General features: G+C 42.5%; 2 protein-coding genes and 1 long non-coding RNA gene across 12 annotated transcripts in view; 1 reads left to right on the forward strand and 2 right to left on the reverse strand.

The window, feature by feature from the left end:
• Positions 1–8327, reverse strand: part of ARFGAP3 (ARF GTPase activating protein 3) — a 34547-nt gene extending 26220 nt beyond the window's left edge. For all 8 annotated transcript variants that reach the window (XM_081191732.1, XM_081191731.1, XM_081191729.1 and 5 more), the window contains exons 1-4: positions 8172–8327; positions 4233–4351; positions 2412–2484; positions 499–630 (exon numbers count right to left, since the gene is read on the reverse strand). In XM_081191732.1, coding sequence (XP_081047858.1) covers positions 499–630; positions 2412–2484; positions 4233–4351; positions 8172–8240 — 393 coding nt within the window. In that variant the 5' untranslated portion in view covers positions 8241–8327. The remainder of the gene's footprint in view (positions 1–498; positions 631–2411; positions 2485–4232; positions 4352–8171) is intronic.
• A 2992-nt stretch (positions 8328–11319) lies between these two features.
• Positions 11320–25158, reverse strand: part of PACSIN2 (protein kinase C and casein kinase substrate in neurons 2) — a 55866-nt gene continuing 42027 nt past the window's right edge. The window contains exons 8-11 of one of the 3 annotated variants that reach the window (XM_081191761.1): positions 22053–22174; positions 15671–15784; positions 14933–15129; positions 11320–13447 (exon numbers count right to left, since the gene is read on the reverse strand). In XM_081191761.1, coding sequence (XP_081047887.1) covers positions 13335–13447; positions 14933–15129; positions 15671–15784; positions 22053–22174 — 546 coding nt within the window. In that variant the 3' untranslated portion in view covers positions 11320–13334. Of the gene's footprint in view, positions 13448–14932; positions 15130–15670; positions 15788–22052; positions 22175–25158 lie in introns of all 3 variants that reach the window. The other 2 variants (XM_081191760.1, XM_081191762.1) reach the window with 2 other exon arrangements.
• LOC308585878 overlaps positions 23618–25158 on the forward strand; it is a 98901-nt gene continuing 97360 nt past the window's right edge. Inside the window, exon 1 of the long non-coding RNA XR_014007660.1 lies at positions 23618–23653. This is a non-coding gene — a long non-coding RNA (uncharacterized lncRNA). The remainder of the gene's footprint in view (positions 23654–25158) is intronic.

Consider the following 25158-nt stretch of genomic DNA (forward strand, 5'->3'; position numbering starts at 1 on the left):
ACACTTCTGCAACTTTGGTGAAACTGTATGATGAACAAGAATGTACTTGGTGCAGTAAGGCAACATGCCAAGTGATGACACACTGATACTTGGGGCCAAAAATATTTCATTTCAGTGAAAATATGGTAGTGGGGTTCCCCCCCTAATTTTTTGTACTAATCTGTTCAGGAATACAAAGCACACAGGAAATACAATTTAAGTGATTAATATTAATCAGGGCTTTTTTCTAGAAAAAGAGGTGCCAGAACTCTGCCTAAATGCTACAGAGGTGACAGAATGCACCAAAGAGATGACGGAAGCCATGATATTAATTGATACAGCATCTTCCATCTTTCCTCATTACTGCAACATTCTTAAAGAGCTAAGCAAATGTCTGAACACCATGTGATTGGTTGCATGTTAGCTTTATAAACATTCGATTTCCTGGAAATACAACAGTGGTCTAACAAGAAAGTAAAAACAAGAATCAATGAATCAGGTAGAGTGCAGATCACTTACATCAGTACCATACTTCCGTGTTGCCTGAGCTGCAAGCGACTTAATTTTTTCCCTGTAAAGTTGAGCAGCACGACTGCCATACTTAGCATTGGTGTCACTTGTAGTGCAACCATGTTGGTGGAAAAATGCAGACTACAAAAAAAAAATAAGTACATTAAAGAAAGACAATGTGTGTGTTTTTAAACGCATTTGAGGGTTGGTTTATTCCTTAAAGTTAAAGCAAATGTATTTAAGTTTGGGTTATGCTATGTTAGGATGGGTGAACATTATCAAGAAACCTTGCATGAATGCAACGAGATGAAAGTTGTAGCATTTTTCTATAGCATTTACATATTTTTCATCTGAGCGTAAATTCAAATATCAAATATTCAAACATCAAATCAAATCAAATTTTGTTGGTCAACCAAATACAGGTTATAGCCAAAAAAGAAAAGAAAAGAAATAAGATTTTAGCAAGAAAACAAAGTTAATGAGAACAACATGCTAAAATACAAGTAATAAAACATATATACCACATTTTTCGCCCTAGAGGACGCACTTTTCCCCCTCCAAAAATGAAGGGGAAATGTGTGTGCGTTCTATGGGATGAATGCAGGCTTCAGGAAGCTATCCACAAGCCTTGCAAGCCCGGCAGGAGTTCCCGCCAGGCTCGCAAGGAGCGCCGCCATCCCGCTGTTCCCTGACTTGGTTTGGAGCCTGGCGGTTCCCCGACCTGGTTTGGAGGCTGCCAGCCCCACAAGCTCGGGGGACAGATATCCGCAAGCCTGGGGAGACCGGCGCGACTTCCCGCTGGGCTCCCATGGCTTGCGGATAGCAGCCTGTTCTGGGGGCTGGGAAAAAAATTTCTTTCTTTATTTCCCCCCCCCCCCAAAAAAAACCAACTAGGTGCGCCCTATGGGCTGGTGCGCCCTATAGGGCGAAAAATACGGTAATACATACATGTTTGAGGTAAATATCAGGAGCATGAGAAAATCAAGTAGCCATTAGCAGGATTGCATGCACTCAAGCCTTATTTTAAAAAGTGCACACAGGCAATCCGAATTCTATAACCTGTATAAATTGTGCAAAATTAACGTTTCTGATTCTGCAGCTGATATTTTGCATAATGTATTCTGGTTTTTCTGGAACACAGAAGCCCTAACCCCATACAAATGAGAAAACAACCCCAGATTTCAGCAGGCATTGTTCATACATTTTCAAGCATATGTTTGCATCCATAAGGAATAGAAACTTGCTTGTAAACAAAGAAAGAAGGCAGGATTCTCAGAAGCAGAATTTTGTGTTCAGTACAGTATGGCTTGCTGTTCTGGGAACACTTTGTGGTTAAATAAATGGGGTAGAATTGTACAGTGGTGCCTTGCAAGACGAAAAGAATCCGTTCTGTGATTCTCTTCGTCTAGCGGTTTTTTCGTCTTGCGAAGCAAGCCCATTGACGGATTAGCGGATTAGCGCTATTAGCAGCTTTTCTGCTGATCGGATCAGCTGATAAGCGGCTTAGCGGCTTAGAAAAAGGGGGGGGAACCCGCAGGAACTCGCAAGACATTTTTGTCTTGCGAAGCAAGCCCATAGGAGATTCGTTTTGCGAAGCACCTCCAAAACGGAAAACTCTTTCGTCTAGCGAGTTTTCCGTCTTGCGAGGCATTCGTCTTGCGGGGCACCACTGTATACATAAATCAGGGCTGACTAATCTGTGGTTCTCCAGATGCTGCTGAATCACTGGCTGGGACTGATGGGAATTTAGCCCAGTAACATCTGAAGGGCTACAGGTTAACCACTCAGGTTTAAATTAAAAAGTGCAGCTTTTGCACCCACAAAAATAACACACAGAGAGACAGAGAGAGAGAGCTTCTGCAAAATATGAATGATATGAAACAGTTCAGGGAGTAAAAACTCAACTTCACAAATAAACTTACAGCATTAGCATTTCCTCCAACTTGCATACATCTCAGCTGAAACCATGACCAGTTAGAATCTAATTCTGTAGACCTACCAAAATAAAAGATAAGAAAAAAAATTGAGAACTAACCATTATGTCCAAACAAAATCTTGAAGCAAAACTTTTTTGTTGTTGTTAAATAAATCATGACACTGTGTAATATGTCATGTGTTGCTGTTCATCTGGGGTTGTATTTACCTGTTTTTTTAGACTTGCTAAGGAACAGATGATTGTTATTATGTGCTCACAGATAAAACCACAGAATTCAAAGAGGGTGCACTTTCTTTTTCCCATGGCTGCATTTGCCATGTAAAAAGTAATTCAGATGAATTACTTTTTTTAAAAAAATGAGTCTTTAAAGCCAAAATACAAAATTGCCAGTTATGTGGCACATTCATCTAAAAAGGGAAACTTCCATTTACACTTCTGGCATTCTAGCTCCTGTAAAGAGAACCAACCAATCTTTAGGAAAGCTGTTCTAATATTCAGTATTCAAAGTATGAAGCTCCACTACCAGCATGACACAGGGGATTGGTTGGTAAAGTAAATAAAGATTGTGATATTCAGTATCAGATATATGACTCATAAATGTTAAGTTCAAAAATGTAAACACATGATTGCAGTTTTCTGATGCACAACCCTCAGACGGCAACATTCACAGTAAAGCTGAAGGCAATCAAATCTTTGTTTATATTTAAAACCACTTCAATTTAATAAAAATATAAATGTTTCATCTCAATGGTAAAATGGAATAAATCCAATAATTTCAACAGAGTTATGTTTATAGAATTTAGACCCCACTGTTTCAGACTACCTAAGAAACCATTTAAAACAGTTAACACAATATCACCATAGAATCGTAGAGATGTAAAGCCCCCCCCCCTAAGGCTCATCTAGTCCGATCCCAGCAAGTGGTGCCCCATCCTATTTGAAACTATAGTGGACTCTGCTTAGCTTTGCAACTGTTCTAGCAGTTTCATTGTTGCACCACTAGGAGGGGATAAAAGCAGTAAGAAAACAAGTCAGCACAACAAAAGCCAGGTTAATACAGTGGTGCCTCGCAAGACAAAAAGAATCCGTTCTGTGATTCTCTTCGTCTAGCGGTTTTTTCGTCTTGCGAAGCAAGCCCGTTGAAGGATTAGCGGCTTTTAGCGTCTTATCTGCTGATCGGATCAGCTGATAAGCGGCTTAGAAAAAAGGGGGGGGAGGGAAAAAAACCAGCAGGAACTCGCAAGACATTGTCGTCTTGTGAAGCAAGCCTATAGGAAATTCGTTTTGCAAAGCACCTCCAAAACGGAAAACTCTTTCGTCTAGCGAGTTTTCCGTCTTGCGAGGCATTCGTCTTGCGGGGCACCACTGTATCCATATCCAGAATTTCAGGTCTGATCCAAAAGGCGACTGTCTGATATTGAAAGAGCAATTTTCAGATCTTAACCACTCCTTGGGAATCACACCAAAGAAATTCTCCTGTATCTACTATTGATGCCAAAGTAGCATTCTGAGGGTGGGATTCAATGCTTTCCCTCTGTCAAGAGAAGGCCCTCCAGAGTAGATTTATGGTGGCACTAGAGGAGGCAGTGGGGAGGAAGACATTGCTGAAAATCTGAAAATTGCCTCCCTCCCCTGTTTTGATGACAGGTGCCTTCTGTCAGCAGAAGGGCCATGTTGGATACCATCCTTATAAAAGAGGCACACAAGATGAACAAACCTTTTACTCACAAATATGGGAGAAAGTCAGACAAATGCAGTAACACAGAAAAAGCACCCTCAATCCAAAAACAGCAAGCAAATTCCTTACCGAATGAAAGTCAAGTGAACCCCAAGTGATCGATGAGTCCCTGAGCAGTCAATACACAGGAAAACGCCATACGTTATGCTTGCCCAGCTTGGGTTTTTCGCTCCACAGTCGAAGCATATCTAGAAAACAATACAAAAAGTGTATAGCATTTTTTTTAAAGTAATATTTATTAGAGTTTCGAATAATACAAAAAAAGAAAAAAAAGGGAAAAAAAGAATTCATCCTTTACAATCCCATTTTCAACAACTTTTTTCCACGACTTCCCCTCACCTCCCCTTCTTGTATTCCAAATCCAAAATATTTATCCAACAAGTTCTTATCTCTAATTTCTTAACCTTAATTTGTTATTATGTTTATTTATATTAAATTTTAACCTTAATTCATTATTATATTTAGTTCAATTTATATATCAACTTTTAACTTATGTACCTCAATCATTTATGAAAAACTTTTTCTAAGGTCGACCCTATTTCCCTTCCACGAATTCCCCATTCTTATACTAATAGCAACACAGAATTAAACACAGAATAAAGAAGATCAAGCCCCCTTTGGATTTCCAAACCCCACCCTCCCTGGTTTTAATCCCAAAACCATAGTCCATTAGTCCATCTATTATTAGCCTGGCAACCTCACGTCCAAGGCCCTTAAATCTCTCAAAAAAGTGTATAGCATATAGTGACAAGTAAGCATCTGAACAACAGTGTGAGACCTGCAGAATAAATAGATTACTCCAGCAAATGAGCTGAAGTAAGGCAAAAAGTTGGTTGCCTTGATGTAACTTCTAATGTACCCGCAGTCTTTGAAATTAACTGGGCATCAGGCACATTTTGGACCTATCAACCACTTCGACCAAGTGAAGGTTCCTGGGTGCCAGGGTGGCGCCTGACATCTCTACCACCTGGAGGTGCATGCTTGGACCTTGCCTGTTTTCACACACTAATACTCCATCCTGTAGACTTCTATCAGTTATATTTTACCTGCACAATCTGAATAAATTTCAGGAACCAAAATACTTTTTCTGTTCAGCCTGAGCGGGAGCAGTGAACAACATTATAGTTAATTTTTGTACCTTGTCTTCAACTACCCCACCCCACTGCCCAGCTCCCAGTTGTGAAGAATATTCTCATGTAATGAATGGTCTGTGTCACCATTAAGAAAAAGAGGTAGGAATAGGCCAATATATATGAGGACTGTCCTTGAATCAAGTAACTTGTCTTCAAGTTCTCAATGCTCTTAACCTAGCTCAAGGTTGCCATCTGAATTAGCCAGATGATTAACTGATGGATACACAGGTGGTGCTGTGGTCTAAACTACTGAGCCTCTTGGGCTTGTTGACCATAAGGTTGGCAGTTCGAATATCCTGTTGTTTTGTCCCAGCTCCTGCCAGTCTAGAAGTTCAAAAGCATACCAGTGCATGTAGATAAATATGTACCACTGCAGCAGGAATTTAAAGTGTTTCCGTGCGCTCTGGCACTCATCATGGTGCTCCATGGGCTGGAAACAGTTTAGTCATGTTCGCCACATGACCCAGAAAGCTGCCTGCGGAGGAACACTGGCTCCCTTGGCCTGAAAGTGGAGTTGAGCGCCACACCCTATAGTCAAATTGGACTTGACTTAAACCATCCAGGGATCCTTTACCTTTCTTAATAATCAATCACAGTCAGTCTATCATTTGAAAAATGAGACTATTTTTGAGTCTTGCCCAAAAATGGCAATCAGACATTCCGTTTTGATGACTGTAATCTTGGTTTAAGGAGCCACTTGGCAACTAGTTTATATAGCTGAGTTTCTAACGCTGTACCTGCAGGTGGAAGACCGTCACCTAGCTGCTTCGGATTATATAGTCTATCTCTTTATTAGGTAACCTATCAGAACACTGTACAAAAGAAGCCCAACATGTCTAGGGCTGCAATTCTATGCACACTTAACTGGGAGTTAAGCATCTAGAACACAGTAGGCATTCTCCAAATTACCATGCATAGAATTGATATCCACTCTGATTTATACAAACAAAAAACACTCACTAGGATAACTGTCACCATCTGAAACCTCCTAACATGTGCACATGAACAGACCCGTTAACAAACATTAATATGATCCAGAACAATATACAACCTAGTTTTTAAACTGTTAAGACATCAGAGCACCTAACAAGGTACCAGAAGAACATGTTACTTTTATCCTTTCGGCAACCTCTGAATTCCAAATCCTCCTTGTTATGATCATGTCCACACACAGCTACCTCAAAACCACTTGACTGAAGTAACAGTGGCCTTATAATCCAACATTTGAACTTTGTGAACCTGAAGATCATATCTACATATCACTAAAGAGCTATAACAGAGCAGTAATTATTTTCAGCTAGCCCACTTGCCAGCAACCAATTTGCCTGAACTGGTTTGCCCTGCAGCATTTCTATTTCATCATCTTATAAGATGATTTCATCATCCTCATAGCTTAATCTGTTATAACTCAGAACAAGTTCGGAATCACTGCTTGAAATGAACATGCTGTTTTACTCATATTTCCACAAACCATCAGAACAGAAGATAAAGTAACTTGACTTTGGGCACCGTAACCGTTCATTATAAAATTATACAGTCATGTCAGAGTGTGCAGGAACGAGCAAACAAAATTACATGAAGAAAATACGCAGAAATAACTGCCTGTGGGAAAAGCCCACATTACAGTGCTCCTCCTATTCTGAAAGGTCACTGACTCACTCTTCACCAAGAAGAAAATGCAAAAGACAAAATCAACTACAGCCCTAGTTCCTAAGCCACCTCCTCAGTTTTCGCTCCCTTCCATGCTGTGCTTTAAAGGAATATTGCCAACAGTGACAAGGCAGACAGAACCTTGACCATGAATTCCAGCAAAGAAAAAGGAGTGAGGAGTTCTGGGCAGGAAGCAGATGCACTTCACCCTACAAAAGGCAAGGGATGAATCACAACGTCAGCTCCACAATACATGGATGGATATAAATCAGGAAGGACACATCTACCTACATAGCTTTCCCTACGTTTCCCAGTTTCCCTATACTTGATCCAAGTAAATCAATGTGCCCTTTTTTCCTTTTGCGTTTGGCCTTGGGCAGCAGAAAAAAGAAAGCTGAAAGTCTGTCTGCAAAAAGAATGCAGCAAAACCCTTAAAGATTTCAGCCCCTTCCTCAAATCCCTAGAATTGAAGTCCTTTGCAAGAGGGAGACCTGGGTTCCAATCCCATCATCCATGAAACTCAATGGGTGATCTGATCTTGGGCCAGACTCCCTCTCTTAGCCTGACCGACCTCACAGGGTTGTTGTGACGATGAAATGGGGGGGGGGGAGCGGGAGGAGGAGGAGACCATGTGACCACTTTTGAGCTCTTTGGAAGATCAAGGCAATAAATAAACAAATGCAAAAAAACATAAAAGAGAAACGAATCTGGCCACGTCTACGCGAAAGCAAGCCCCGCCTAATCGGACGGAGCTTGCTCCCTACGTACCTCGGGGTGTTAGGATCGCAACGGCGGATAATGCGATTTCGGGGAGGGAGATCGGAAAGCACCGGGGGGCGGGGCGCGCGATGGCCCCAGAAGGTGCGAAATCAGGGCGAGGATCACGATCTCCGTGGGATCTTGCAGTGGCGTAGCGTGGGTTGTCAGCACCCGGGGCAAGGCAAGTAATTTGCGCCCCCTAACCCGTGGATTTGCGCCCCCTAACCCTAACCCCCAGATGTTGAGCCCGGTGCGGCCGGCCCCCCCTGCACCCCCCACGCTACGCCACTGGGATCTTGTTCTCCTCGCGCGCGTCGTGCTTTTGCCCGGCCTCTCCGCGCAGGCAAAAGTAAACAGCCGCACGGGAACCACGAAGCTCCCGGAGGCGCGACGTGTCAGCGGAGAGAAGAAGAAGCCCGCCTCCCTCCTTGACGCCGCCGCCGACCTGGCCCCGCCGCTGGCTTACCTTGTTGGTGGGGACGGCGCGGAGCCTCCGGAAAACGGCGCCGATGTCCTGCTTGCTGGGCTCGCACATCCTTCCTCTCGGCAGACGCGGCGGAGACGACGACCCAGCCGCCTCAAGAAGCGCCACGGAGGAGGGAGGCCAACCCGCGCGCGCGCGCCTCGCACGCTCCCGCCAACGGGGCGGGGCCTCCACGCGGCGCCGCGGCGCGCGCAGGCCCACGTCGCGCCACGCACGCTCCGCGGAGGAGCGCCGCGGGGAAGGGCTGATTTGTTGGGCGCGGATTGGGAAGGCCGGGAAGCGGGGCGGGGCTTCCTTCGCGCCAGCCGGTTGGGCGCTTCGGCGTTGCCTAGGCGACCGGGAGGGCGGGGTTCCTTTCCCCTCGAGCCGAGGCCCAGGGCGGCGGGGCGCGGAGAGGGTTAATGCGAGGAGGAGGGGGGGGAGGATATAAAGGAGACACGCGAATAAAGGCGACACGGATGTACGTGTGAACGCTCGACAAGTGAAGGGAAAAGGACCAATGCCCGTTTCCTTTTCTCACATTTCATTGATGATCCTCAAAGGAGATGCAAAAAGTTTATACCCAATACAAAGTCCCTTTTTTAAATAGTTTCCTGATCCAAGAAAATAAAGGGGCTCTTTTTTGGAGGGTCGGGGAGCGGAGAAATAACTGGTTGAAGGTTTGCCTCAAGGTACGTGCACTAAAACGTTCAAGATTTCAGCCCCCTCCTCAAGTCCTTAGAAATTAAGAGGAAGGAGGTTGCTGGAGGGCTTTGTTGTTATGTTGTTTAAAGGTGAAGGGACCCCTGACCATTAGGTCCAGTCGTGGCCAACTCTGGCGTTGCGGTGCTCATTTCGCTTCATTGGCAGACGCTTCTGGCGAACCAGAGCAGCGCATGGAAACACCGTTTACCTTCCCGCTGGAGTGGTACCTATTTATCTACTTGCACTTTGACGTGCTTTCGAACTGCTAGGTTGGCAGGAGCAGGGACCGAGCAATGGGAGCTCACCCCGTCACAGGGATTCAAACCGCCGACCTGATCGGTAAGTCCTAGGATCTGTGGTTTAACCCACAGCGCCACCTGCGTCCCTTGTTATGTTGTTTACCTACATGAAAAACAAGCGCAGGCTTGGGAGGAAGGGGAAAGAAATCTAACGGGTTTCATGTAGGGCTTCGTTTCTCCTTTCCAATTAGAGAAGAAGCAGGATGTGATATGACCTGCAACTAAAAAGATGCTGGCTGGGCACAGGGCCAAACTCTGTGGAGGCCCCTAGGCAGCCGAAATCTCAGGGGCCCCCTCACAAATTAACTCTTAATGTATTTTTTGATTTTAAAGCTCAGCTGTAATTTTCTGTCTAGATCAGTATTATTTTGACCCATAGTTGCAGGGCTCCTGAAAAACTGCTACCTATTTGGTAATCTGGCACTGACTGGGCAAGGGATGGAGGCCTGTCCCACTAAAAAAGTCTCTCTACAGCACCTGAAAAATTTAAAAGTCAACTTTGTTTCCCCCCCGCGGTAGACTCTTACTTATCAAATGGGCCATCAATTCATTAAAACTATTGGGCATAAAGAATTGGCTCATTTAAGAAGCACTTGGAAATTGGTTCTTTTTAGGAGCTATCAAATCCACGTTTGGGGTTGGGCCAGTAGAAAATTTTTCAGCTCCACAACATATTATGCTTGTTGTATCTGCTGCTGTTGGAGTCAACCTTTGGAGTCCACATGCTGATGATCAGCGTGTCTGTATCAAAGTGCAATGCGATTGCAAAACTAGCTCCACAGAGATTCTGCTTGAGGTAGCATTGAGATACTTCTGGCATGCTGTGCTATTTCCTGCTGTGTCTTGAGCATCAGCAGGAGTTACAAAACCGCTACCCTCCCTCTTGATAGTTAATTGGATAGATAGGATGAGGACACAACATTTCGAGTCCTGGGTGTGGTTTGTAAGTGCACTGTGAATGTTAAATAAAAGCCAGAATTGTATGGTTGGAAAGGACCCTGAGGGTCATCTAGTCCAACCGCCTGCAATACAGGAATCTCAACATCCATGGTAGATGGCCACCCCACCCCTGCTTAAAAACATCCATGAAAGGAGAGTCCACCACCTTCCGAGGGAGTCTGTTCCACTGTCAAAGTTCTTTCAGATGTTTAGTCTGAACTCTGTTCTTGTAACTTGAAGCCACTGGTTTGGGTCCTACCATCTGGAGCAGGAGAAAACAATGGGTCGAGCTTTGAAAACCGTTCCTGCAACTATTTAGCATGGGTCAGTTTAAACATGGGAAGCGTCGACCTGAGTTAAGTGGTTAGCACAGGGATGGTGCCTTCCAGATACTGGGCTCCTATCAGCCCCATCCAGCATGGCTAAAGGTTAGGGATGATGGGCATTGGAGTCCAACATCATCTAGAGAGCATCACGTAAGCTATCCCCACAGCACATTGCAGCGCCGAGTCTGCATCTCTAAAGCAGTTTTGCAATTGCTTAAGGAGTTCACATGTTTTGAAAAATAAAGTGCTGGGTTAACATATGCATAGAAATGTACTTGCCAGGCTTTGTTTAATTTTGAAAAGAGGCAGAATCCACCTGAAGCACCTGGGAAATAACAAAACTGACAGCCACACTAGTATCTCATTTGCTGGTTTATATGGATGTAAAGGAGATCAGCAGGATATTGTAGTCCCACTGTTAAGGCAGGCTCCCTGATTGGTGACTGGGACAGGGCCTTCTCTGTAATAGCGCCTTGACTTATTTTCAGCCCTGTCCAAAAAACCAAACCTTTTAGGGGAACTGATTTGTTGTTGTTCAGCATTCCTTTATTCAGCATTTGTTTTATCTCAATATATTCATGCCTGAACACTTGCCTAGTGTAATGGGTCTGAACTTTGCCTATTCTGTATTTTGAGCATTTCTTCCAAAGTATATTTGACTCCTTTTGTAGGCATACTTTGATAGCTGGAGGACAGGACTGTAACTTTCTTCAGTCTCATGTTAGCCAAAATCATGTGTGCATTGCTGGGACAAATAGTACTTCTACTTATCATTATGCATATACCAAACAGTATTTTTTGACTATTTATCTCAAAGTGCAACAAACAGAAAATACAGCGCTTTCAGTAAAGAGAGAAAGAGAGAAGTACTTTCACAGTAAATTTGTGTTCAGCATATTTAAGATTTTATTATTTTTAAAATAGTGTGCTATACAGAAAAATACTCCAGACTTATTTTTCACCACTTGTGGCAAATCTACTGTTCATGAACAATTATGCTGGAATATTTTGATGGCAGCGATCCAATACTGAACCTTATACAATTGAACTTCATATGTTAATAAATATATTGATCTCCAAAAGCAAATGTAATACCAGGAGCACTTACAGCATTTTAATTGCCAAAAAGTTATTTCAATTACAGTGTAGTTCCCTAAAATAGCATTTCTACTTATCGGATAAGATTTAGATTTTCTATAAAGCAACTTGTTCCAACATGTTCACAATCCAGCTATTTGATCTCCTACAAATGTATACAATTTCACACTTTTACAGTTGATTTGCAATTTCAAACAAGTAGATTTTACAGTGTTCTGCTACAATAATCCACAGTGGGGCTACTGCGAGTTTATATTTGGAGCCACGATTCTACCTACAAATATTAATATTAGGATGTAACTACTATGTTCATCTTATTTGAGAATCAAAGTCACATAATACTTAGGCCTCACTCCAGTGTACTGTGGATGCAGGGCCCATAGAAGGATCCCAGGAATGCATAGTGAAAGACTGGTCTTCTCCCGCCCCGCCCCCCCCCCCCCGGCCTTTACAAGGAGTGGGAATCTTGTGCGTACCTTGCAACTCCCCATGCAGCCCTCACTCCTCCACCTCCATCAAGGAAAGGGAGATTGGGGTGGACAGGGACGTATTATGTGTGCATGCAGGTCTCTTCCTCCTGAAATCACTCCATATGGAAGAGGGTCAAAACTGGGCTCCTATATCCTTAGGACAATCCCTCCCAGCTACAACATCCACAGTGGACTGGGTTGAGCAGCTGATCTACTTTATGTTTAAATGAGTAAGCACTGTCAAAGCACAATTTAAATATGTTATAATTTAAATGGCTTGCTCTAAAGATGCAATGTCCCACTGACATGGATAGCAAACTCACATTTACTAGTGCTGGACTCCACCTTAAATCTAATGCATAGACAATAGGCTGGCTAATTAGGATATGCTCTTTAAACATTTGAATATCAAATTATATATACACATATGCACAACTTAAAGAGCATCTCAATAAAAAAAGCATTAATCTATTTTACAGTCTTTTGCTTGAAAAAATAATCTTCGTAGACGTTTCCAAATTGCACAAAATCATTAACATCTTGCAAAATGTAAATTTCTCAGCAAGAATATGATGGAAATAGTTTTAAATATTATACTTTTAGAAATCCACTTGGAAGTCGTAATTTGGAAAATGCATGTTTCTGGTGCCAAAATGCATCAATGGCATTCCAGAAACCCAAACTAACATTTGCAGACAGTATGCTACAATGTTATGTAACAGACCCAATTTGGCATTTTACACCATTAAGGCATGGAAAAGTTAACAGTACAATGTAAACTGAGGAATAATCAAATTCATAACTTAAGTAGTAGTAGATGAATCAGGCATGAAAAGATGGCAGGCTACATAGTCTTTAAATTAAAAAAAATGCATCTTTCAAATATTGCTAAGAACAGATAAAAAATTGCAATTAAAAAAATAAGTTGCAATTTATTGCAAATTATTATAGGTCACTTAAAAGAAGTGATTTAAACAAGAATCAATGCAAGCCACCACCCAGAAAAATGGGGTTGAGGCAGCAGCAAATTTGAAAATATACATAAGGCATGATAAAACAGTAAATTGGCAATAAGTTCTAAGAATATCATTTTCTTGCCAACTAAATTTCCACTCTGGCCTGGTTATTTTGTGCTGTGCATAAGCTGCCAACCTTTCCCAGTTTCAGTCTGAATTGTTATCTTGTCCCCTGGGAACACATATTTCAATCCATCATTCATTTGAATTAAAGGAAATATATACAATTTCAACACATTTCAGTTCTCTTCATGGCGGGCCACCAACTTCATACTGACTGACAATTACTACAGCACTTCTATACAACTCTTTGTCACTGGATTGCCTCAACATAGTTTGCGGGGTAGAGTCCAACTTGTCCATTGTCCAAGCGGCCTTTGCACCAACCCTGTTCATCTTCATCTTCTATTTTAGTTAGCTCTTCCCCTGTGAGGAGAGAAAGTAATTTCAGAACCCCAAAAATAGCTACTCCCCTGGAGTGTTTGAGGAAAATGGGTCTTCCCATTGCAGTTACAGTACTGCCTCTTCGCCCCAATAAGCATCAGAGCATTAGAAATCTGGGTTTTATTACATTGCTCCTTCCATCCCTTCAAAATAGTAATAATAAAAGCATCCATTGAAGCACCATGTTAACTGGATAAAAAACACCAGGTATCATCATTTATTATTATTATTTATTGATTTTATAAACTGCCTTATACCTGCTGGTCGCAGGGAATCAGGGATATCAGGGAAATTAGTTGCTATCAGTTCTGAGTGCAGGGCCAGCTAGACAGACACAGCTGTGTAATGTCAATGTGTGTATAAGACAGTAGTCTGAGGGGGTTGATTGTTTTTAGGCAAATATTTTTAGGGAAATGTTTCTGGACAGGCCTGGGATAAGAAGGTTGCAAAGCAGGTTTAAATCCCCTACAAAAAAAGGAGCTCTCCAAACTGGGTGAATGGGCAGTATAATAGCAAATGTAATTAAAAGTAAACAAGTAGAAAGTGATGCCCATTGGGGCAAAAAATCCTAATATCACATATACACCCATGGGGTACGAAGTGGCAGTGACTGACCAGGATCAGGAAGCGCTATTAAGATTTTGGTCCTGTGGCCGCAGCTGTAAAAAGGTGAATACCATGGACCGGGATTGAAAACAAAACTGGCAGTATCATAATGCCGTTATACAGCAAATGCACTTTGACTACTGGCATTTAATCTGATAAAGGATACTGTAGAAGTGAAAAGGGTTCAGAAATGGGCAACCAAAATGATCCCTTGTGAGAAAAGCTTAAAGCATTTGGGAGCTTTGTGTTAGGGAAAGGACGAGTAATGAAGGACATAATAGAGATACAGTGGTACCCCGCAAGACGAATGCCTCGCAAGACGGAAAACCCGCAAGACGAAAGGGTTTTCTGTTTTGGAGGCGCTTCGCAAGACGAATTTCCCTATGGGCTTGCATCGCAAGACGAAAGCCCATAGGGAAATGCTGGCGGTCGGGAGCAAAGACTTTCGCCCACAGCCGGCCTTCAGAAGAGGACCTCTTCTGAAGGCCGGCGGGGGGCAAAAGTCTTTGCTCCCCCCCGCCTGCCTTCCCCCCCCCCCGCCTGCCCCGGACGATCTTAAAATGCTGGCGGGCGGGAGCGAAGCGTTCGCTGCCGACCCCCAGCATTTTAAAATCTCCAAGGGACAGCAGAGAAGTCTCTGTCCCGGGGAGGTTTTAAAATGCTGGGGGTCGGGAGCGAAGCGCTGCCGACCCCCAGCATTTTAAAATCTCCCCCTGTCCCGGGAAGGTTTTAAAATGCTGGGGGTCGGGAGCGAAGCGCTGCCGACCCCCAGCATTTTAAAATCTCCCCGTGTCCCGGGGAGGTTTTAAAATGCTGGGGGTCGGGAGCGAAGAGCAGGAGAAAAAAGTAAAGGGTATTTACCAGTCTTGAAACTGAGTTCATCGAGCTCTTGACCTTCATAGTCATACAATGCCCGTACTCTAACTTCCATCGTAGGGGGTGTATCCTCATCAAATGGATTTGTTTCTGCTGGAGCATCATTGGATGAAAAAGGATTGTTGGTCTCCTCGTCGGACCAGTCCGCAGAGTAACTTTGGTTTTTCTCCGAGCTGCTAACACTAAACACACGGAAAAATTATGTTAGCTTCCCTGATACAAGTAGCCTGGCAGGAGGTGGGGTATCAATTCCAGATATCCCACCCCCTGCCAAGCTACTTCTGGGCACTTGCTTAGCAATGCTGTGCTTTGCCCCTTTTCACATCACAGTGCCCTTAGAGACAATAAGAGTGAACATAGAGGTTATGGACCACCAAGAGAAACATCAAGGCCAACATGTTCATTTGAGGAAAAAACATGAAACGGTGAGAAAGGGGAGGGGGGAACACCTAGTGAGCACAGCCAGTAGCAAAGATCCAGCAGTAGTTTCAAAGCACATGACCACAGTTAATATTTGTGGAACCAGTGAAGGAAAACCAACCAGAAAACAAAACAGTGACAGAGCATTGGGAGGTTAGTTGGTCGGGTTTGCAACAAAATAACCGTTCAACAAGGACTTCATGCATTGTGCAACATAAGGCTTTTGTAGAAACCCGGAGTTGGAAACCCTGGATAGGAAAAGTGTAAGTATAAAAAACAGTTTGAAAACCGTCTTTCACCAACTTTTTGATTTTATTGTCCTCCTTTTCACTGACAGTACTTCCAGTATCCTCTTCATCTTCAAAGGGATTGTAACTTGACTGAACTGACTGCACTGTGTCACCCGGAACACTAACACTGCTATTTGGGAGAAAAAAATCATGAAGGTGACCCTGCCATTTCACGGAGTCAATATACATGCAATTAAGAACAGAGCCATGCACATCCTTCTCTTTGGATGGCTTACCTTCCCAACACTTACTTAAAACGAAAACACGTCTCCCCTTCTGCCAAAGCCATTTCCATTTTATTTCGCTACAGAGACACTTCAGATTCAGTGTCACAAGTGTCTGACCTGCCACTATAGAAGCCAGCCTAGGATCCCAGTTTCAAGCTGGTTTTTGAGCATATAATGCTTAGCAATAAGAATGGATACATTGATTCTGATTCACATCAAATCGTAGTTAGCGCTAGCCAGGGAAGTATGGAGCGCACAACGTGGGCCGTGCGCTCCAAATCAATCTTGATAGCAAGGACTCTTTAAAAGTACAGCAATTAATACCATTTTACAGGTTACAATGCATGTTTACATTCTGAAGTCACTTACCAATCAGACAAGCCCATCTTGTGGAAAATGAGAAAAAAATAACATTAAAACCAAAAAATGAACAAATAAAACAAACTATAAAACGCTATACACACAATTTTCTATGTTGGTGAATCAGGAAGTAGAATGGAAAATAAAACTTATGGATGTCCTGACTTCCTGTCGGCTGCAGGGGCCATTTCGGATGCGGATTTAGCCTCTAGGGGGAAATCCGAGCCTAGCAGAAGATTGGAGTTTCACAAGGGCACTGTGAGCTCCGGTAAAAAACCCAAAAGGGAGTTTTGGGTGATGGGGACCCAGCGGCACCCCTGGCGTATCTCCCCAAAGGCAGACGGACCGGTAAAAATGTTTGGAAACCCGAGGGGATGGAGGCGTGGGTGCAAGGGGGTCTACTTGCTACTTCTGCTGAGTGAAGCCTCTAGTTCCGATGGCAAAGGCAGCTGATTTCCCGACATTAAAAGATAATCCGAAGGCAAGTGGAGAAAATTTGGACTTATTTGGCAAAAGAAGGAATTCGGAGAGCTTTGAGACGTCTCACTGCTGATGAGAAAATGGTGCAGTTTTCTACTACAAAATTGAAAGTATATCAGTTCTTTAGCTACAAACGGAGACAAGTGGCTATAATAGCTAACCCCCGTCAGCCCTTTGGGGAAGGGGGGAAATAGCTATATAAAGACACTCAGAAGCATTGGACGTGCAATATTTGTTGCTTGATCCTGACGCACTGGGAGATGCGGCTTTAAATCTGAGGGAACTGAGATCTGCTGGTGTACTCCGATATCATTACTGATGATTAGGTCATTGAAGAGACCGAAGAGGGGGGTTCTTTAATAATTTTGGATCCTGAGGACTATTTTTTTATTGGTGGTTGTGACTTTAAGAATTGGATTAGGCTGAATGGGCAGCTGAAGAGAACAGATAGGAGGAATTCAAAACAGGAAGAGCCCAGAATAGACATTACAGAGATACTGGCAGCTATTCGGAAAGATATAAAAGATACTGAAAAAATCTTGGATAGTAAATTTGATAAAATGGATGGAAAAATTGATAAATCAGTGGCAGAATTAAAAGGCCAATTGGGAGAGGTAAGGATAAAGACCCAAGCCCTGGAGGAGATGGTGAAGAAAACAATGATCCCTCTTGTTGTTCTGGCTTCTGAGATTCAGAATATTTTTTTCTTGTTTTCCTCCTCCAAAAACTAGGTGCGTCTTATAGTCTGGTGCATCTTATAGAGCGAAAAATACAGTCATTTGTATACAGGAAACACATGTGGCAAAAAAACATGAAATAATTCTTAAAAATAAAAGACTAGGGAAGGAATACATTTCAGCAGATGACAGTAAAAAAAGAGGGGTGGCCTTATATATAAAGGAAAAATATGAATCTCGTCAGATTTTTAAGGATGATAACGGAAGGATAATAGGAGTGGAAATGGTAGCACAACGGGAAAATTTAATTATGGTGGGAATCTATGCACCGAATGACAAAAAAGTGAACTTTTACAAAGAACAAGAGAAGCTGTTTGATTTTATGGACCAAAAAATAATAATAATGGGAGAGTTTAATGGGGTAGTTTCCCCAGGGATGGATAGAACGGAAAGGGAAAAGGTAACGAATCAAGGGAAACTGCCCAAAACATTTTTCACTTTGGTGGAAAATAATGATTTAATAGACACATGGAGATTAAAACACCCACTTGAGAAACAATTTAGTTACTTCTCAGAACCAAATTAAAGTGCTGGTCGGATTGATTATATATGGGCTTCCAGAGATTTGGCAACGAGAATAATAAAATCTGAAATTCTTCCGAAAACTATGTCAGATTACAATGAAACAACACTGGAGTTGAAAGTTAAGGAGGAGACTTCATTTAGGTGGAGATTGAACGAGGGGTTGCTAGATAACCAGATAATATTGGAAAAAGCACAAAAGACACTGAAAGATTATTCTGAGTTTAATTTAAATAAAGGAGTGGACATTAATGTGGTATGGGATGCCTCAAAGGCTGTACTAAGAGGATTTTGGATACAGCGGAACACAATTCAAGAGAGAATGAGAGAGAAGAAAAAATAAGAGTTGTTAAAACAGATAATATGTAATGAAAAGAAATTAGCAACTAATCGAAAAGATAGCCAAGCTAAACAAAACATAAAAATGTTGCAGACACAATTCTCAATATTGATAAATCAAGAGATTGAATGGAAAGTTAAATTTTTAAACCAGAGAAGCTTTGAGTTCGCAAATAAACCAGGAAAATTGTTAGCCTGGCAACGAAAGAAGAGACAAAAGCAGAATACGATAACAAAACTAATAGTGGAAGAGAAAACAATAGAAAATCCAGGAGAAATAAGGAAGAATTTTCAAAGATTCTATAAACAATTATATAAAAAAGAAAAAGATGAGGAAAAAATAGAAGAATTTCTGGAAAAGAACAGGTTGCGGAAAATTCCCAATGACAAAAAGAACCAACTCAATTTCATTATTACTGTGGATGAAATAAAAGTAGCAATAAAACAAGCAATAATAGGAAAGGCACCAGGACCCGATGGCTTGACAGCCAAATACTATAAGAAATGTGTGGAACAACTGTCAGTTCCGTTAATGGAGGTAATGAATAACATTTTAATGGGGAACAAAATTCCAGAGACTTGGAAAGAAGCCCATATTACGCTAATTCCTAAACAAGGCACGGACTTAAGGCAGGTGAAAAATTATAAGCCAATCTCACTCCTAAATAATGATTACAAATTATTCGTCAGTATATTGGCAAATAGACTTAAAGATGTATTGGGAGAGGAGATTGGAAAGAACCAAACTGGATTTCTATCTGGTAGACAGATGAAGGACAATGTTAGAAATATAATTGATATAACGAAATATCTGGACTCCAGGAGAGACAAACAAGACGCCCTAATGTTTTTGGACGCTGAAAAAGCATTTGATAACGTGTCTTGGCATTTTATGAAAAGAAATTTAGAATTTATGGATATCGGTGAAAAAATTTTAAATGGTATTCAGGCTATTTATTCGGAACAATAATTGATAATTAATAATAACCTTACAGACAAAATTCAGAAAACAAAGGGAACCAGACAGGGGTGCCCGCTATCACCATTGTTATTTATAACAATACTAGAGGTCCTGTTGAAGAAAATAGAAGCAACAAAAGAAATAAAAGGGATTGGTATAGCCTCAAAAGAATTTAAGTATAAGGCCTTTGCCGATGACATTGTTTTGACTTTAGAACAACCTATGTCCAGTGCAATAGAAGCTTTGAAAAAGATTGTAGAGTATGGGCAATTAGCAGGCTTTAAGCTCAACAAAAATAAGACAAAAATATTAACTAAAAATTTGAACAGTAAAGAAATAGGAGAACTACAACAAAAGACAGGTATGTCGATAGAAAAAAAGTTAAAATACCTAGGAGTCTGGCTCACATCTAAGAGCATAAACCTCTTTAAAGACAACTATGAAAAGGTGTGGAATGAAGTGAAGAGAGATCTGGAGATATAGACTAGAATGAAATTATCAACGATGGGAAGAATCTCAGCTATCAAAATGAACGTGTTACCGAGACTGTTGTTTTTATTTCAGACAATTCCGGTTATCAGTGGAACAAAACAATTTAACGTATGGCAAAGAAGATTGTCCAAATTTATCTGGCAGGGAAAAAAGCCAACAATTAAGTATAAAATATTGACAGGTCCAAAAGAAAGAGGCGGTTTTTCCCTGCCAGATCGAAAAATTTACTACAAGGCGGCGTGTTTTTGTTGGTTGAGGGAATGGATAACCTTAAATAATTCAGATATATTGGATTGGAGGGATTTGACAACATTCGGGTGGCACGCCTACCTGTGGTATGATAAAGTCAGAATGCACAGAGGGTTTTTGAATCATACTATTAGAAAATCATTGTATGAGGTGTGGAGCAGACATAAAACATTATTGGAACGCAAAACTCCAAGGTGGCACTCTGGGCCCTTTTACCTTGCCCTTTCCCCATTTCACATCCCTCACCACCAGCTCAGCTCTGAGCCTCCTTGAGAGCTTTTGCATAGCCGGAATGTGCCCCTGAAATGTGCTAAACCCTCTGGGTGGAGAGCTTTGTCTGCAGAAACCTGGGTGTAACTGCAACATAGCCTAGAGTCCCACAGGCCCACCCCCACCCCACGAAGACTGCTTATGAAGAAACACAACCCTTGAGCTTAAAAAAAAGATTCACTACTCCTTATCTATTACCTCAGCTGGTCAAACTTTAACTGCAAAAATCCCAGAACAACAAATCCCAGAAACAGATGCTACCTTTCAAAGCTGTACTAAAAGTTCTTTAAAGCTTGTGTTATTCCGCAGCTATACCTAGTTCTAAGCAATTTCACAAGTGAATGACCAACGCCAAATTTCTCATAAAAGGTCTTCTGTATAGGCATTAAGGAGACTATAGAAGGGGTGGGGAGCTTGTTTCAACACCAGTGTTCAACTTCTTCGTGGACTACCTTCCAGGACCCACAGGCAATGCATGTAACGCTTACCTTTGTACAGCAGGTTACATTCCAGCCATACCAGAGTAAAGGTTTCCACATTCACCTTGTCCATCCAAGGCAAGCAAGAGGCATTAATGGCCTTCAATGACACATGTCAGGCAGGCCAGAACATCCACGTTGGGCACAAAGCACAGCTAGTAAGGGATGTGGCCGGGTAGCAGCCAGAGGGGCCCCAGGCCTGAGGTTTTCTATCCCTGGATTAGAGCTTTATAAACTACAGTGGTGCCTCGCAAGACGAAATTAATCCGTTCCGCGAGTCTCTTCGTCTTGCGGTTTTTTCGTCTTGCGAAGCAGGGCTATTAGCGGCTTAGCGGCTATTAACGGCTTAGCGGCTTAAAGAAAAAGGAAACAAACTCGCAAGAACTTGCAAGCCCATAGGGAAATTCGTCTTGCGGAACGTCTCAAAAAACGGAAAACTCTTTCGTCTTGCACGTTTTTTGTCTTGCGAGGCATTCGTCTTGCGAGGTACCACTGTATATGCATTAAGATACTAGGATCTCCAATTAAACAGACCTGTAGTTAGGAAGCATAGAAGGAGGACCCAGCTTTTGAGCGGGGGAATGTATTTTGTCAGGGCGTACAACTTCCTGCTAGCTACTGCTCTGACTCAAGATAAAACTTACCTCCATCTGTTTTCAACAAGGCCAAATGTTGAATCGATTTGTTGCAAGTCTGTTCTTTTCCACAGATTACTACTTATTTGCCTTATTCTGGAATCTAATCAAAAATTTTAAGACTCCGCTGTTTAGTTTGGTTGACAAACTGACTGCCAAACCAAGTCCTATTTATTTACTTAGATTTTAAATGAATGTATGCCTGCTTCTCTACAGTTCTGATGGGACATTAATTCCAACCCAACTTTAGCAAGAGACTAAGAGTAGGGTTCTGGCTCTCCTACCCACGTTTCAAACAAACCAGAAAAAGCATGTTTTCCAGAATGTGGTGACTTCCTGGCTCTGGGAAGTTAGAGATATTTTCAAGATATCAACCTTCCAGGGTCAAGAAAAATCCCATATTCAAACTACTGCAACATCTCCCAGTTCAGTCAGTCATTCACTTCTTCCCATAATAAGGGAGCAGGAGACGGGCCCAGGAATAAACATGTCAGCTCAAGCCCACTCCCAATCGCTCCTTATGGGGAAATAGGTCTGAATAAAGCCTACTTTTCCAAAACTACATATTTCCAGTATAATCCAAAATACGACCATTTGATACTTAGCAATTAGTGCTAGACGATAATGGGCTCATGATCACGTACCTGCTGTTTTTGTTGTGCTGTGGAACTGGTTCTGTCTGGCTAATACCCGTCAGAGTTACCCCATCTGCAGCTTTCTTCTTCTCTCTTCTACTAAGAGTGCGATTCAGATCAGCTGACCAGTCCTAGAAAATGTAAGTGAGAAAAGGCGTTTTGCATCAGCTTATTTCCAGAGACCAACCCCCATTCTTGGGTCAAAGGGGCAATGCCCTTTGTGTGTTTAACCCTGATTCTAGTCTTAAGTCATTAATATCTGTATTATAGCTAATAATAACAGAGGGGGTTATTGCTTTTGCTTGTTATTATGGTATGTATTTTTGAGTTTTTATATTGTAAACCACCCTGTGAGCTTTGGGTGAAGGGTGGTATAAAAAGAACAACAACAAAAACAACCCTGTCAAGCTTAGCCTGGAGATATTCATTGTCAGGGAACATAAACTGGCAAAATCTAGGAAACAAAATGTCTTTGCCCCATGTTCCCGCTGACACAAGCATTACAATGTCCCACTCCATACTGTGGCTTGGGAATCCCTGGAATTGCTAAAACTTAATATTCAGTTCAGTCAAGGCAACACTGTATTGCTGCCCAATTGGCTATGGAGAGTAAAGTTTAAGAGTCCTTACAAGTAGCACTGTAGCATAATAAACCACCTTAAGGAAATCCTTCTGTTCACCTCGAAATAGTCATTTCAGGACTACCATATTTTTCGCTCTATAGGACGCACTTTTTCCCCTCCAAAAATGAAGGGGAAATGTGTGTGCGTCCTATGGAGCGAATGCAGGATCCTTGGCTTCGCCGCAAGGCGCCTGACCTGGAAGCTGGAGGAGGAACAGAAGGGACTCCTGTTCCTTCTCCCGCTTCGCTGAAGGGCGCTGCGCCTTCTCCCTCTCTGCACAGCACCTCTCCTGTGAAGGAGAGGCGCTGCACGGAGAGAGAGAAGGCACAGCTCCCCTTCAGCGACGTGCCTGTCATGCGAAGCCGGAGGAGGAACAGAAGCGTCTCCTTCTGTTCCTTCTCCCGCTTCGCAGTGACGCACCTTTCCAGCGAAGCTGGAGGAGGCACAGAAGGGACTCCTTCTGTTCCTTCTCCAGCTTCGCTGAAGGGCACTGCGCCTTCTCCCTCTCTGCGCGGCACCTGTCCTGTGAAGGAGAGGCGCTGCGCAGAGAGAGAGAAGGCGCAGCGCCCTTTGAGCGGTGCGCCTGTCCAGCGAAGCCCGAGGAGGCACAGAAAGGTCTCCTTCTGTTCCTTCTCCAGCTTCGCTGAAGGGTGCTGTGCCTTCTCCCTCTCTGCGCAGCACCTTTCCTGTGAAGGAGGGGCGCTGCACAGAGAGAGAGAAGGCGCAGTGCCCCTTCAGCGACGCCCCTGTCCTGGCTTCTGCTTTAGCCCTGCGCAGCCTCTTCGGGCAGGGGGAGCCTTCATCCCGCTGCCCTGAAGAGGCTTGGCGCGGTTATCCCAGAAGCCAGAACAGCCACACGGTATCCCAGAAGCCAGATCCCTCTTGCTGTTCTGGCTTCTGGGGTTCAGAATAAGTTTTTCTTGTTTTCCGCCTCCCAAAACTAGGTGCACGCTATGGTCCGGTGCGCCCTATGGAGCGAAAAATACGGTACTTCACTCTTTGGAGAGCCCTTGTTTCCTAAACTATAACTGATGTTAAATGCCTGAAATCAGATGAATCCAGGGCTACCTTGCAAGGAGGCACTCTGCTCAAACAGCTTTTCAAATTCCAGCCCATTTTTGTACTTCTGAATTTTAAGCAATTTCAGAGGGTTTGGCTGGGATAAATATAGTCTGACTTGACTTCCAGCTTTGGTTGGATTTTCTGCATCCCTACACTCAGTAAAGTCTCACTGTGGTCAAGGAAAGTCTTCCCTTTCAGCCTCTTGGATCTTATCCTGACACTAGCAATTCTCTGTTTCAGATAGAGCAGAAGGAAGCAAAGATCTAACCCACTGTTTTCTGATCATCGGTGTATCTGTGCAGCACTTTGCAATGGTAAACCCCACTCAAAAGGGCTTGCAGCTTTCCAGCTTCTACCGCTGCGCGTCCCTCTTTCCTCACACTAAATGCCAAAGCTCCACTATGCAGCCTTCTCTGAATCAGTGCTGCCTTATTCTTCATCCCTCTCCACACCTCCCAACTCTCGGACACTTTTTCTGGGTGCCTTGGCAGAAAGGCAGTATATAATTAAATATGAGCTAACCTAGCTTTTTGTTTTACTTTCTCAACAAAAACTCTAGCTTCTGGAAAAACTTTGATCTCACAGCTGTTGCTTCCTCCAAACTACCTTAATTCAAATTATTTATTAAATCCTTGGATGAAATTAAAATTCCTTAACTGAAAATTGTTTCTAAGTAGCAAGGAAAATTACGTACACAGGAAGTAACCATTCAAAAAGCTGAAAATTGTACAAATAGCTCGTGTCATTTGACATGTTTTCACGACCATTTAGGCAGTCTGAGTTATAGAATTAGCCGTAAGTAAATCTGGGGGAAAAACTTACTTCATCCTTGTAGCATGAAAAATAAACAAACAATATTTGTTAGGACAGCACTTTATTTTAAGCATTTTAAAGCCTGACATTCATTTTAAAAAAGAAGCTTCCAGCTTAGAGTTTAAAGCAAAAAATTTAAATGCAAACAAATTAGAACAGTAGAACCGATGGGAAAACAAGCTATAACATCACATCTATAACATGTAATTTCCATTTTGGATAGTGCTTCACAATTGCATACCCAACACAGAATACATACAGAACATATATTAGTATAACTTATAGCACAGTTCTCAGAGTGTTTACTCAGAAGTAGGCCTGATTGTATTCAGTGGAGTTTACTCTGGGTAAGTGTGCAAAAGATTGAAGCCTTAAGTTTAAATGCATTTTCCAGCTTTATTCCATCAGGAAGAAGAATACTAGAAATACTGAAGAGTATTTTATCAATCCAGCTGATTTTAAATAATGTTTTAAACATTGGTTTACTTTTGTAATCCGCCCTGGGGCCTTAGGGCAAAGGTGGGTAATAAATTATAATAGTTTCAAAATGCAATTTCTAAAATGCAATTGGGGTGGAGTCCAGGCAAGATATATCCATAGTTCTCTTGCCAGAAATG

Source organism: Podarcis bocagei, assembly GCF_964188305.1.
Source record: "Podarcis bocagei genome assembly, chromosome: 4".
In the NCBI taxonomy this organism is placed as follows: Eukaryota; Metazoa; Chordata; class Lepidosauria; order Squamata; family Lacertidae; genus Podarcis; species Podarcis bocagei.